Source organism: Rhinolophus sinicus, linkage group LG13 (assembly GCF_036562045.2).
Source record: "Rhinolophus sinicus isolate RSC01 linkage group LG13, ASM3656204v1, whole genome shotgun sequence".
Taxonomy (NCBI): Eukaryota; Metazoa; Chordata; class Mammalia; order Chiroptera; family Rhinolophidae; genus Rhinolophus; species Rhinolophus sinicus.
The window spans coordinates 20,140,604-20,155,859 of NC_133762.1; the positions used below are offsets into that span (position 1 = coordinate 20,140,604).

The window sequence follows — 15,256 nt, forward strand, 5'->3', positions numbered from 1 at the left end:
ACCCCAGGGTGACCTTGACCTCAGGTCTCTGAGCTGGGAGACTTCACCCTCTCTGAGCCTCAGTGTCCATATCTGTGAAATGGGCACAATTCATCCAATTGTCCCAGAGGCCTGCAACCTGCCACACACGTGGCTTTGCTTGCCTCTCCCCCTCCCACCACAGAGCCAGCCTGGGAGGCCAGCCCTATATTGGACATCATGCCCCAGCCACAAGCAGCAACTGGATGAAACTCATTTGTTCAACACATTGATCACCTTCTCTTCAAATACTTACTGAGTACCTACTACGAACTAGTACAGGGTGTTGCAGTGGGGACAAGCTCTAAACATGTGAACACAGAAATAAGTAACACAAACTTGAGATGCTGCTAAGCTTTGCAATGAAGGAAATAAGACCGAAGATGTGACAGTGAGTGGCCCGGGAGGTTTTTTTGAGAGTGGTCAGGGAAGGCTTCTCGGAGGTGGTAACATTTAGTTGAGAGCTGAAAGAAGAGGAGTGAGCTATCCAGAGAGCCAGGGGAAGGGTCAGACAGAAGGAGCAGCTGGGGCAAAGGTCCTAACATAGGAAGTGGGGGGCCAGAGAGGGCCCAGATGTCCTGCTTGCCCATCTAAATCTTTTTCTAACCTCACAGTCTCATCGGACACTTCAGGCCCTGTTGCTTTGTGCTCTGCCCTCATTCGTGGGGCACAAACTCTACAGCAGCCAGCTGCGTCCTCCCTCTGGGGGCAGGCGTGGGAGGAGGGCGGCAGTGGCTCCTCCACAGCGGGCACATAGCTTGCTCCCCCGCCACCCCCTTCAGGCCAGTCCCATCTGGGGTCAGGGACTGGCTGGACTCTCCATGTCCTCCATGCACCTTCTGAGGTCAGGGAGAAACCAGATGCCAAACATCTGCTAGCGCTCTGGGTGGAGGGAGGGGACTTGAGCTCTGCAAACCCTTTGGATGCATCCCCAGGCTCTCCCCCGACCCGACCCCATGGTCCAGGTGGGATCCAGGCACCACTGGCCAGGGTCACTCTGAGACAGAACTGGGGCTCAGGAAGGGTGGGAACTGGCTGCAGGTTACTCCTGCTCCAAGACAACCGCATCTGGAATAGTTGCTTCTAGATGCTTCTAGAACCTTCTTCCTAGAAAGTTCCCCTCTGTACTTTCCAGACAGGCTTTTCTGCTTCCCGAGAGGAGTGCAGAGAAGGATCCAGAGTCTAGGAATGTCCAGTGCAACCTCCTGTGGCCCCTTAGGTAAAGGTCCCCCTCCCCAGCCTTGTCAGAGACTGGCGTGATGAGAGAGAGGGCTGAGGCCCTGCTCGGCGTGTGTCTCCCCTCTCCGTTTTTAACCACTCCCTGTACTGGTATTTCCTTATGATTTTTCTTTAAACCAACTTGCTTTTGTTGACTTGAACATACTCATTTATTACAGCTTTGTTGAGGTCTACTTGCTATACAGTAAACTGCTCACATTTACAGTATACTATAATTATTTTTAAAAGAAGCGTAATGTCTCCCTGGATATGGAAAGCAGAGCCACTTGCCATAAATGGGAGGTAACCATAAAAAGAAAGTCAATGAAAACAAAACATAATTAAATTCTCACTAGATTCGTTGCCTGCCTAAGGCTCGGAGTCTGTTCTGTCTGGGAAAAAAGGGAAGTTGGTGTTAAAGATGCGTCTGCTCCAATGGACACTTTCTCCTTAACATAATCGGAAAGATTGCAAGAAAAGAAAGGAGGCTGTTTTCGTGCTGGGTAAGACTGGGCTTCCTCTGCTCCAGCAGCCCTGGTATGAAAAATCTGGAGAAAGTAACAGTACAGGTGGCATCTGGCCAGCGACACTGCATAGGCGGTATCTGCCTGGTCTTTCCCCCGGAATTCACCCACCGTGCACCCCATCTGAGCCCTCTGTGGGAGAGTTCTGGAAGCTCACCTGCCTCAGCCCAGGTGTGACGGTGGCTCTAGGAGTCATTCAGCTTCTCTGGGAGTCATCCAAGCCCACTCTGTGCTCGTTTTCATCACCAGCAGAATAGGGCCTGGGGGCCAGGGCCAGTGCATGCCTGTTTTTGTAAATAAAGTTTTATTGGCACACAACTATGTCCCCCATTTGCATATGGCCTCTTGGGTGCTTTAGCTCTACAACCACCCTTGAGTCGTTGCAAGAGACCACCCGGCCCACAAAAGCAAAAATATTTATGATCTGACGCTTTCCAGACAGAGTCTGCTGACCCCTGGTTTAGAGCTGCAAGCTTATCACAGATGTGGGTGACCTTGGTCAGGGAAGTCAGCGAGCACAGGGGACACAGAATGTGAGCGTCCATCATCTATGGTCACCCACGGTTCACTCAGCCAGGACCCAGGGAGGGTCCAGTGTCCTGGGCTCTGGGCCAGGTGCCAACAATCCAACAGGGAGAGAATGGGCAGGACGCTGCCTCTGGAGCTCACGGCACAGGGGTCCCCGAGTGGTGGAGGGGAGCCTGTTTCCTAAGCACCTTCTAGGCACCACCTCTGTGCTGGACGCGTCCTGGAAACCCAACTGCGGGTCTGCCATCTCCATGTCACAGAGGAAAGAGCTGGGCACTCAATCCAGGCTCAGATTCCTAGTGAGGGACACAAATGGGATGGAACCCAGGTCCTCTGGCTGCAAAGCCTGTGCAATTCCATCGACCCACAGGGACCCAAAAGTTCCACAGGGACCACAAGGGAGGGTGTCGGCTGAAGAAGGCAACTAGGATTGAAAGGAAGGGAACGAGAAGGCTTTTGTGGAGGCCCCACGGCACTGCGTGGAAGGCCCCCAGCCCCCAAAGTGGAGCTAACTGCAATCAGTTGGGGAAACAGGCCGTAGGGGCCCCGCCCGTAGCTGAGGCCTGCCATGGGGGCTGTGGGAGCGGGAGCCCAGCCCACAGGAGAGGGGCGCACGTGCAGGTTGTCACCGCTCTGTGCACCGTGTCTCCCGCCGACAGCTGCGAGGTGCGCCCGGGCCCCGAGTTCCTCGTCCGCTCCTACACCTTCTTCCCCAACCGCCTGTTCCGAGCCTATCAGTTCTACTACAGGGACGCCCTCTGCCGGGAGCCCGCCCACTCCCTGCTCATCAAGGGCAAGGTCCGCCTGCGCCGGGCCTCCTGGGTCACCCGGGGCGCCACCGAGGCCGACTACCACCTGCACAAGGTTGGCATCGTCTTCCACAGTCGCCGAGCCCTGCTAGATGTGGCCGGGCGCCTCAGTCGGACCCAGGCCGGCCGGGACTGCGCCCAGCAACTGCCCCCAGCCCGGGCCTGGCTGCCCGGGGCGCTATATGAGCTGCTGAGCGCCCGGGCCGAGCGGGACTGCACGGCGGCCCTGGGCTTCACCATGCACGAGCTCAGCCTGGTCCGTGTGCAGAGCCACCTGCAGCCGCAGCCGCCCACCGGGCCCCGGCTGGTGGAGGAGCTGTACCTGGGAGACATCCACACCGACCGGGCGGAGAGGCGCCACTACCGGCCCACTGGCTACCAGCGCCCGCTGCAGAGCGCCCTGGTGAGTGTGGGGCCGTGGGGGAGGGGTGGGAGGGGGATGAACTCTGAGCCCTGGCCCAGCAGGCCCTACATGATCTGCTCCCCGCCTAGGGCCCTCTCTGCTCCCCCACTCTGGTCTGCTGGCCACAGGACATTTGCACATGTTGTTCCTTCTGCGTGAGCCATCTTTTCTCGGGTCTTTACAGGGCTGGCTTTTTCCAGAAGGAGCCACTGTTCAGCCTTCCCAGGTCTGATCTTCCTGACATCCTCTTCGCGGTCCCTTTCTGTCCCTGCTGGGCATGTGGACCTGGGCAGTTTGCCCCTCCCTCAGTCCTCAGCTCCAATGTCCTCCCCGATCCACACTCAGCACACCCTGAGTTATATTGTTTGTTTCCTTGTTTATTGCCTTCTTCTGCCTCTAGAACTAGGCCCTCCACCAGAACGGTGCCCTGCCCCTCTGTGTGCCCACACCTAACCCAGGGGCTGGCACTTGGTTGGGGCCGATAAATGTTGGTGAGTGAACCAGGGAGAGGGCAGCCTTCCTGCAGGGCCCTGCTGGGCGGCCACACAGCCCTCGGAAGGCTGCCCTGCAAAGTTCCTCGTGGGGCCCAGTCCTCATTGTCTTCTGGAGCCAGAAGGACTGGGCGTGCCCCTTCGTAGTCATGGCAGGCAGAGCAGGGCTGCTCAGATTCTGACTGTTCTCAAGATGCCATCACCTGGGCACCTGGTTAGAATGTAGAGTCGGGTTCCATGGGTCTGTGGTGGGGCCTGGGGTTGTGTGTCTCTGATAGGCTCCCAGGTGTTCCATGGAGGAAACTGCAGTCTAAAGGGAGCGTCCTTTCTTTGCGATGTGCCCCCTGGACTCCAAAGGGAATTGCACTTAACCCAATTAACGTAGGTTTTAAATGAAGCCATCACAACTGTCTGTCTCTCTGTGGGGCAGATCCAGTAGCCCCTCCTTGCCCGACGAGCACACAGGCAGAAAGAAACTGAACATCCTTTGAACCAGGACGTGCTCTGGGCACCCAGCACAGAGCCTGAGCAGCACGGACGGAGCCTTGTGACCTCTCCTGTGTGGCTGGGGATGGCTAAGGACCCCCCGCTTCAGACACATGTTTGTAAAAGCGTAAAATAAAATACATCGGATTTCAACAGAAACCAATGCGATTAAAGTAGTTACTTAACTCTGAAAGCATGAATTTGTGACAAAGGACTACTATGCATATGACTTCGTTAATCTCCCTTAATTTCGAAGTAGTAATGAGCATAAAGAAAGTTTCCAGTATCTGCCACCCTGTCCATACGAGAGAGGCAACCAAGTCAGAGTTCCGAGAGCTACAGGGGTTCACTGTCTACATTCACAATGAGCAGAAACGTTAGGGGGCTGGTAAAAAGGAGTCAAGGTTGGCACTTCAGGTAAAGAATGTCTGTACTTGGCACCCAAGGACTATTCTTCGAAAGTGAGATGATTGGACGGACGGAAGGACGATGAGTTCACGAGTCCCTGTCAAGTGCTCTTTGAGCATCAGCATGTATGAAGTGCCTACTGTGTACTAGACACTCAAGGAACTAAACCAGAGGGGGCAACTTGTCACCCGTGGGAGCAGCCGCTCGTCAAATCACCCCAAGGTGGGGGGCTGGGGAGGCGCCCACCCTCCTCGCACCACGGGATCTGGGGAGCAGAGACGCCACATAACGAGGAGCTCTCCTGATCAGCAAACCAACCTGAGCTCTTTCCGTGACCTCAAAAGTATTCTCTTTTGGGCAGTCAATGTTCTGGATTGGGCTGACGCTGCTCCTCCTTCGAGAGGAGACGGTGCTGGCGGTGGGGTGATTACCAGCGCCCACCACCTCATTAGAAGGGAACATGATTCTGAACGCAGAGAGGACGGACCCCATGGCACCAAGGACGTGTTCCTGTCCCCCCCAGGCTCTGAGCCTTGGACTCCTGCCGCCTGACCAGCCAGTGGGGCCAATGTCACGTGCAGTGTGATTGAGAAGCAGAACACACGAGCGTGTGCACAGATGAGCGGTGCCAGATGTACCGACATTACATTAGAAGTTCCCTCCCCGGACAAAAAAGGAAGAGAATTTCAAAGAAGGAAACGCTGCAGCTAAACCCCCAAGTAACGAATTAGTCATTACCTTATGCTCTCGGGGCCCAAGCCTTGCCCACGACCCAAACCAGATGGTAAACATGAACATTTTTGGAAGTTAATTTAAAACCAATTTGATCCCCAAATTCAGCCTGGATAGAGAATCCTAATCAATCAGAGCCAGCACTGGACCAAATTCATCTAAGCCTGGTGTCACCTCTGGGGGTTAATTAGAAACTGTGTTGTGATGTTTGAGAAATAACTTTATACAACAGGCTTAAACCAGTAAGAGTTTGGCTGCCACACAAGCGTGAGTTCTGCTAGCTGGAGGCCTTGTTTATTAACACATGCAACTCTGGACCTGAGCAGAATGACGCCTGGAAGATTTTTGATAAGAGACAGGTCCCTTCTTTCACCCCCTTTCAAAAAACATCAGAGAAGGAAACGCGTTTTCTTCCCCTTTCTCTCAGCTTAAAAGCTTGCTAGTTCTCCATTTGTTTCTGCGATGCAGAAAACCACTTGCCCCCAATCACCAACTAACATTCCCCGTGCCCTGTCTGCAGAAGATATCTCTGTTTTGGGGGGAAGGGCAGCTCTGGGATTATTTTGATGTCATGCATTATGTCCTTCCATACACGTTACTGTGACAGCAGTCGGAATGTGGGTTAAAATGGCTAAGTTAGAGTAGTCTCTTACCAGCCGGTATCCCAATTACGGGTGAGCCAGCTAACTACCCAGCCTGCTCGCGTCTTCCCACCACAAACATTTCTGCCGCCATGAACTAGTATTTCAAAGTGCCTTCGAGTCCTCTGGGTCAAACTCCCCCAAACCAAAAATAATATACTTTTCTCTATTATGGAAATCAAGGTAAGTTCAGGTTCATCATAGAAATAAATAATAAATGCTTATAATGTGGCAATCTGAAAAAGAAAAAAAATTTTTTTTTTCTCAATCATCCAATGTGGCTAAAGTAGGACGCCCAAACGCCACTTTTTGGCATGGGAGTCATCCAGGAACAATCTGGAAATCTTTTGCTGTTTGTAAGAAAAAGTATAGGAGCTGATTTCCCAGGTGGGTCCTCAAGATGCCCCTTCTCCTGGCCTGTCTTGTTCTGCATGCGCCCCGGCCCTAAGCTTCCTTCTGGAATGGCAAAAGCAGGGGTCAGTTGCTAGTTCCCACATCAGCCTTGCTCTGACAAGTGTCTGCTCCAAGGACATTCACCTTTCAGAATGACACTGTGGACTAAATTCTGGGAGCAGCTCACTTAAAAAAAAAAAAAAACCCAGGAAGATGTCTGTATCTGGTTCCTTTTTGGCCTCTACTGAGCTTGTTCACTCCAAAATGCAGACTGACTACTCCCACACAATTTGGTTTAGCATCTGTTTCCTTTTGACATGTTTTACTGTAAACCCAGCTCATGTGACTTTTATAAGGCAGGGACAACCACAAATAAGACCAAAGAGAGAGGAAACAAATTCACAGCCTGGGCCGTTGAGGGCTGTGGCTGCACGTGACAACCTGGGGGTGGCCAGTTCTCCCTCTTATAAATCCCACCGGAAGGGACATCTTTGTGCCGTGTCTCTTAGCGACACGTCAGCCATCTCCGAAGCACAGACTAAGCGGTGAGGGTCCGAGGGCGAGATACTCTCGTGTCTCTTCTCCCTTGTTGTCACATTCACTCACCAAAGGGAGTGGAACGAACAATGCTCACCTTCCACGGTGAAATTTCTGAAGATAAAAGGCCTCCCTCTGCCCCACAGTGGAGACCGCAGACCGCTCTGAGCGGAGCGAGGCTTTCTTCACAGAATGGGGGAGGGGTCACACAGGCAGGGGTCCCGCTGGGCTCTACCACTCCCAGGCTGGAGAACCCTGGCAGGCCGCCGGGCCCACTGAATTTCAGCTCCTGCAGCTCTAACGTGTAACAGCTGCATGAGAAGAGCTTAAAGAGCGAGGGAGCACCCACCCAAGAGAGCGAGGGGGCAGAGGGCGTAACAACAGGCAAGGAAACGTCATAAAACGTAGTGGCCGACTTTCAGGACCAAGCAGGCTGGGTGTGGGAAAGGACGACTCTCTCAAAGCCCAGAACATAAGGCACCTCCACTCATTTCTGATTCGTCCATTCATTCCTTCATCATTCAGCTGATTTGTTCCCCCCCCGTGGAGAGGGCCCGGGTGGGAAGAAGGAAATGACATGTCTCTGAGCACTAGAGCCTGAGGACTGCTGTGTGTGGGGTGGTCAGGAGACGTCACCAATCGGGCGACGTTCCAAGGAGAAGGGACAGCAGGTGCAAAGGCCCAGAGGAGGGAGGAGATTGCTGAGGTCCAGGAAGAGCAGAGCAGCCATGGGGGCCGGAGGCGGGGAGTGAAGGGAGTGCCAGATGGGCAGAGCCACACGACACCCCACTGCAGGCTGCACCCCGACTTCTCCACCTGGGACAGTTACCACTCTTCTGTTTGTGTCTTGCCAGCACCACGCGCACCCCTGCCCAGCCTGCGGCCTCATTGCCCGCTCGGACGAGCATCACCCACCTGTGCTGCCCGGTCAGGCAGCCCTGCCCCTGCGCCTGGGCGGCCGGTGGGTCAGCCCCGGGTGCGAGCTGCGCCCGGCCGTGCTTTTCCTCACCAGGCTCTTCACTTTCCACGGGCACAACCGCTCCTGGGAAGGGTACTACCACCACTTCTCCGACCCTGCCTGCCGGCAGCCCACCTTCACTGTCTATGCAGCCGGCCGCTACACCAGGGGCACGCCGTCCACCAAGGTCCTTGGCGGCACCGAGCTGGTGTTCCAGGTCACGAGGGCCCGCGTGACTCCCATGGACCAGGTCACCACGGCCATGCTCAACTTCTCCGAGCCGAACAGCTGCGGGGGCCCGGGGCCCTGGTCCCTGGGAACCGAGCGGGATGTCACAGCCACCAATGGGTGCCTGCCCCTGGGTATCAGGCTCCCCCACGTAGAGTACGAGCTTTTCAAGATGGAGCAAGACCCCCTTGGGCAAAGCCTGCTCTTCATCGGACAAAGGCCCACCGACGGGTCAAGTCCGGACACCCCGGAGAAGCGTCCTACGTCCTACCAAGCGCCCCTGGTGCTTTGTGACAGGGTGGCCCAGGACTTCTCCAGGCCGCCACAGCACCGGCCTCTGCTGCAGCAGCCCCTCGGTGGTGGGGCACGGTGTCCTCGAGGGGCCCCTCTCCCCTTTCTGATCATAGTTCTCGGGCTGGCCTTCCTTGAGTGGCTATGAAGTTGGCCTTCCACTTCCAGACAGTTCCTTGGGACACCGTCTGACCCCAGGGACTCCCTCCCAGCACATACTTTCCCACTTGTCCGTGAGGAAGGCCAGCCCTTTCCCTCTCCTCTGTCACAGACGGCTGCCCTGTCACTGTCAGCTCAGCCTGCGTCCTGGTGCTTCAACGGTCTAAACCACGGCTGGCAACCGCGTCCTGAGCATGAGCCTGGGCGCCGCGGCAATGTCCACTTTCACACGCTCGCTCCCAATTTTCATGGGCAGTTTGGGGACCGGCACTGGGGTGTAGACAACACCTGGTCGCCCTGCTCACCGGCACCCCTTCCCTCTCTGTACCTTTGGGGTTTTGTGCGATGGGGATGAGGTTCTGCATGGAAACGCTGCCAGCGGTCTGCCCGTCTGCGGGTTGTGTTCAAAGATCATTAACTCGAACTGGGGAACTTGTGCACTCAAACCGGAGCCATGAATTAAAGACATCGCTCGGGGCTTTCAGTTCTCAGCTCTCTGGCAGAGGGCTTGTCTCCTCAGGGGCGAGTCGGCTTTCCTGAGCTCTGACTGCTGGCATCCGCCTGTGCTTCTGGGAGTCAGGCCTCAAGCTGTCCTCACTGCGTGCATGAATCCAGCCCTCCTGGCCCGCGCTCACGTAGCGGCTCCATCTGAGCCGAGAAGCGTGGCTTCCCTGGCCCCCAGCAAACACTACGCGCTGGGCTGGCTGCTGGGGGCAGGTCTTCAGGGGAAAGCGGTATTTCCAGCCTTTGGAAAGTAATTAATACTAATGATAGCTGTAACACCAATGTGCTCTGTAATTAGCCCTGCACAGGTGTCCTCTGTTTTCAAGATTCCCTGTGTTTGACTGACAAGGAGGGAGAAAAACCTCCGAAAGCGTCTTTGGGACCACCCGAGGGAGAGGTCGGGGTCACTGGGCTACATGGCGACATCTGGAGGGGGAGGCAGCCTTCTCGCCATGATGCTGATGTGCTGATGTCTGCTTGGGCTCAGAGGATGCTGTCACCAAGGTGGGGACAGGCTGTGCCTCTCCAGGGTCCCTGCCCGTGTTCCCAGGGCCTCATCTGCACATTGCAAAACGAGCCAGCATCCTGGTGGGCTCCGGGTGTCCGGGACTGTGTGTGGACAGAGCCCCTCCGTCCCTGCCTGCGTCCTATCTCTGGCTTTCATCACAGATCTTGAACAACAATTGTCTGTGAGGCTAATGACGCTTTTAGAAGGAAGCCCTTGTTCTCCGTCAGCTCGTGTGGGGTTCAATCAGCCCGCTGAAATTGCTCTAACTTATCTACCCATTCTTCTCAAAAAAAGAAAAGAAAAAAAGCCCACAATCCACCAAGTTAATATTGTCTATAGGTCTCAGAGAAGCTACGAGTGTTCCTGGCATATTTACCAAAGTACAAGAAATAATTATTTACGGTCTCAGACTGCATCGGGGTGGGGGTGGGGGTAGGGGTGGGGCTCCTGGTGGGGATCACGGGGGGTGGCCATAATGTGTCCAGGACTGAGCAAGTCTCATATCGGAGGCTTGAGGCAACCATGCCATCATTTACCATCAAATTTGAATCTTTGAATAAAATTAAACAGCCTGAAAATGTTCTTGCTGGTTATTAAAGTCTAAAGAAAGGAAGTGTCTTCCAGAGAATGTGTGAAAGAATAAAACCTGTGGAGGTAAACAAGCCCGTGGAGGTAAACAAACGTCTCTCTGTTCTGCACTTCAGTTCACACTACGGTCCTGCTCTGCTCAGAACTCTCCAGGGGCCTCAGAATAAAATCCCAGCACCTTGTCCACCTTTGTCTGTAAGGTCCGGCCAGACCTCCCCATGTCCCGCCTTCTGTTCTCAATCACAGCAAAAGCTGTTTCCGGCCTCAGGGCCTTTGCACTGCCATCCCCTCTGCCTCACATCTCTTCCCCCAGATCCGGAGAAACGTGGCTTTTTATTCAAGTCTCAGACCACATATCACCGCCTCAGGTGACACCCACCATCCATCAAGCATACCAAAAAAGCAGTTTCTTTTCCCCTTATCCTTCTATCCATCCCACCACTCCGTTTTGTGTGTTTTATAATGCTTCCTGGTCACTGTCTGAAATGATTCCTTCACATTTATTCTCTGCTACGCATGTAAAAGGGAAGGACTGACTCAGTCACAGTGGTCTTTTCCAGCAGGCACACGGCACAACCTCAGGAATGATGGTTGAGAGGTCCCCCTTAATCCTCGCCCACAACCTGTAAAGAGGTCCCTGCCATGTCAGGTACAGCGTCCCTCACAGTGGGGGCAGCAGTGTGGATGGGGCGGTGACTCCTTTGTGCACGAGAGTAAGGCTCAGAGCAGCGAGGGGGCTCGTCCAGGGTCACCAGCTGAGTCTGAGAGCGAGCTTCGTCTCGGGGTGGCTGTTAGGGGGCTGAGGTGCCTGGCAGGGGTGGATTCCTTGGCTGGACTTGGGGAAAGCAGTTCAGGGCTGCTCTGTGGGCCGTGGCAGGAGCCACCTCTAATTAGGAGACTATGTTGAGGGAGAGAAGGCCCCTGGCTCACTGACTAAACTGAGGTCCCTCCCCTCCGGCCTCTTGGCTCTGAAGCATTTGGTGCCCCTAGAAAATATCACTGCTGGAGAAAGGACAATGGGCCCCATTTCCCAAACGCTGGGCTGAAACAAGAAGGAGTCAGTTTGGGGGCCGAGGAGACAGGTGAGAGGCTGGCAGACCCGCCTTCTGGCCCCTTTCTTTGCTCCCTGCTGTTAGGCTGGCCCCTCCACATAAAAGCCGAGATAGCTTTAATCAAAAGAGGGGAAAGTAAAACCCACAGTTCTCGCTCAAAACAAAACAAAACAAAATTAATGTTCTCCATTGTATGTTCAGTCACGTTTAAAAGGGAAAAAAGCCATGCAGTTTATAATTTCACAGCGCAAGCTCCCAGGAGAGTGAATGAGCTTTTTTTTTTTTTTTTTAATAAAAAGTTTAAATTGTATACAGCTCTCAGAGGCCCATTAACTAACAGATGCTGGTTATCAAAAGAAGTTATTTCTTTGCTTTTTCTAAGCGAATGTGTTTAATCTCCCGGTGGTGCTGCTGGCCTGAGGAGCCGCTCACAGCCACAGCGACAGTGACGACAGTGATGCACTCATCCTGGCCTCCTGGGGCCCGTGACTCAGGATGGAGGGAGGCTGCAGGGGAAGGGGGGCTGCAGCTTCCGGACAGAGGGGGGATCAAATTAGGGCTGTGGCACGGGCTCTCTTCTGGCCGTTCCCACTTCCAGGGGGGACTTGGGCAGCAGCGTGCACCCTCCAATCCGCTCGATGGCCTTCAGGGACTGAAAGCTGGTTCCCTCTCACACACACACAACCCCCATAAGGTGGACGTGAGGATGGGAGTAAATTACCTGCTGCTATTCTGGAGGACTAACCCTCCTCCTACCCCCTCCCTACCTCCATCCTCCACCCCAGCCAGAGGGCCTCCCAGCTGTTCTGAAATCGCCTTGAACCTGGCCCTTCTGAGTCTTTGCATGGGGTGTGCCCTCTGCCTGGAAGGTGCTGCCCACTTCACTCCCACTGGGCCACTTCCCACCGAGGCACCCTTTTTATTTCTGCCACAGCATTTGTCAGCATCGCAATGCCCCTATCTGTTCATTTCCTTACTTCTCATCGCCTCTCTCCTCCAGGAATAGGAGTTCCTCGACAGCTGCCCATGTCTGTCTTGCTCCCCACTGTGCCCCCCAGTGTGTGCAAGGAACACAGTAGGAGCTCAGTAAAGACCGGTCAAATGAATAAACACTCTGAGCACTGGTTGGAGGCCCTGAACTCGAGCATCAAGATGGCAACCACATACTCTAAGTACTGGCTTAGAATGTTGACGTTACTGCTATTTTTTTAATAAGATGGGCAGAACAGAACCTGGCACTGTGAACCTGAGGATACCTGTGTTCCGCTAGCCAGGCTCTCTCTAGGAAAGGGACTGGGGACAATCGCTGTCCTAGAACAGAGGGCCACGGGGCCTGACTCGGGGATCCCCAGGAGTCCACAACAGATTTCTCAAACCTATGAGGTCAGGGAGACTGGGAGGCCCTCCATCCCATCCAGGCACCTAAGACTCCCCCTTGGCTGTGGAGCCCCTGGCTTCACATTCCTCACCAGTAATATGAGCTGAAACCTGGTGCTTCCTGGAGCCATCCAGCCCCAACACCTGGAAAGAGCATAACGGGACAGCGGTTCAAGGAGGATCCGTGATGTGTTCTAAGAGGAATGACTTTACACAAGGAAACTCTCAGTGAGGATGGGTCTTTTTTCTAGTGATGTTATATTTATTTCCTAGGGGCCATTAATTAATAACCTACTAGTCTTATTCCTACATTTGGTATTTTTTAAATCCCTCCAGAGAAAGCAATTACAAAAGATTTAGGTGGTCATTACTTCTGTTAAAAATCAACCATGTCAGTTTAATAAGACCTACATGTATTTATTGAGCACCCAACATGTGCCACGTTTTAAACTGGGTGCCTTGGAAGGAAGGCTTCTACACTTCTGGCTAAAGTGGCCAGTGGAATGTACACTTTTACCTCTACTTCACTACCTCTGAAGCCCCAATAAATCATGGGCAAAAAATAAAAAGGCACAAAAACACATGGATGAACACAAAAGGAGAAGAGAGCATAGCCAACCAGAGATGTCAGCAAAACTCTGGAATCTGGAAAACTGATGAGCAACGTATCATTGGCAGATCACAGAAAGCAGGAAAAAAGCGCTTGTCCAGAGGCAGAGATCAGAAGCAAGTCCATTCGTGCCACAAGGCTTACGTATTGGTGGCCCAAGGCCCTTGAAAGGCAAGACAGCAGAGGCGCTGAAAACAGGGGAACTAGTTGAAAGTCTATAGGACTTTTACCCCCAGACCCTGTCCCTAATCCCTATAAGAAACTGGACATTTAACCAGGGGAATCTCTGGACTTGGGAACTGTCAGGGCAAGGTAGCAAGCTAAAAACAGAGGGAGTAAATAAAACTACACATTCCACAGTGAGGTTGCACCGCGTCTTTGTCCTCGAGAGATGGTGGTCAAGATTCCTCTCCAGAGAAATGAGCCTAAGCTAAACCAACTACAGATACTGACAGCTAGAACATTCCTAAGTAGGTGCCCGTTAGGGCCAGACCCAGTTAGCTTTCATAGAAACCCACCCTTCAATGAACCCTCTACACAGATGCAGCTGCCCATCAGCTTTTTAGTGCTTCACTCATAAACACACAAGGACATTCAAGGGTCACCAGGCACTGGACGAAAGCCTCCAATGTGCTAGACACCAGCCTAGTCCAGTGTCTAGTAGGTAGGAGATAATGCAGGTGACAGAACAACTATATACTATCCACAGTGAAAACAATGACCACCTTTTAAAGACCACGACCACTTTCAGTCCCTCTCATGGAACGACAACAAAAAAAAACTTACAGAACAACAAAAGAACTATAATTTGGTCACAAAGGGTTATTTCCCCCAGCCAGTCCATTCCTGTACCCTTTGCTGCAATTTTCCTATTAGTAAAATAACACAGATCCCCACATTCACGTTCGTTGTGTATGGCCTTAGAATCTCGGTTTTTGCTGTTATCAGCCTTTGGCGTGGGGAGCCTTGACTTCCGTTCTCACTTCGCTCCCCATCTTCACAAGTGTTCAGTTGGCTTTACACATATGAAAAGCTGCTCGACCTTGTGCAAAGAAAGACGGATGAAAACTAAGAAAGCATGAGCGCTTTTCAGGTGAGCAAAGATTCGAAAGGTAGGCCAGGTGGCGGGCTAGAAGGAGGCAGTGCTGGGACCGCGAGCTGGAGCGTCCTCCTGAGGTGACGTGGAAGTCCTCTGACACATTAGATGCAGGCACCCTTTGACTCACCCATTCCTCTCCTATGAGCTGTCCTGCGCTCACTGACAGGGCTGTTTGCTGCAGCTGTGTTTGTAGCAACAAGACTAGAAACTACTTAAATGCAGCTCAGTAGAGGGCTGGTTCAGGAAATTACGGGCACATCACACAGAGGAAAACTACAGAGCCATTAAGAAGATATGTGGACACGAAATGATCTCCAAGATACATCACCAAGTCAAAATGCAACAAACACAACAGGGAGGATAAGTGTGTATTGCAGCTTGTGTGTAAGAAAACACAAGGGCTGAACACACACAGAACACGTGCATACAGGATCTGTAGAAAGAGTCAGACAAGAAATGGGGAAATCAGGCCTGTCTGGAGAAGGGAAGGGGTTTGGTAGAAAGCTGACTTTGTGCCGTCTACCCTTTGGTTTTGTATGAAGCCTTACCGCTTGCATGTGGTACTTTGCCAAACGAAACTAACGTTTTTTTCATTAATGTTTTAACAAGACAACGTGGTAAGATGGAGAACAGTCAAGCACTGCTGGAGACAGGAGCCATCCCGCCTTGCAGACTTAGAAGCAACTGACACCAG

At 53.2% G+C, this 15,256-nt stretch overlaps 1 protein-coding gene across 1 annotated transcript in view; it reads left to right on the forward strand.

Moving 5' to 3' along the window:
• APCDD1L (APC down-regulated 1 like) overlaps positions 1–9,243 on the forward strand; it is a 45,029-nt gene extending 35,786 nt beyond the window's left edge. The window contains 2 exon segments of the mRNA XM_019748558.2: positions 2,948–3,500; positions 8,043–9,243. Of these exon segments, the coding sequence (XP_019604117.2) occupies positions 2,948–3,500; positions 8,043–8,813 (1,324 nt within the window). The 3' untranslated portion in view covers positions 8,814–9,243.
• Positions 9,244–15,256: the final 6,013 nt, after the last annotated feature.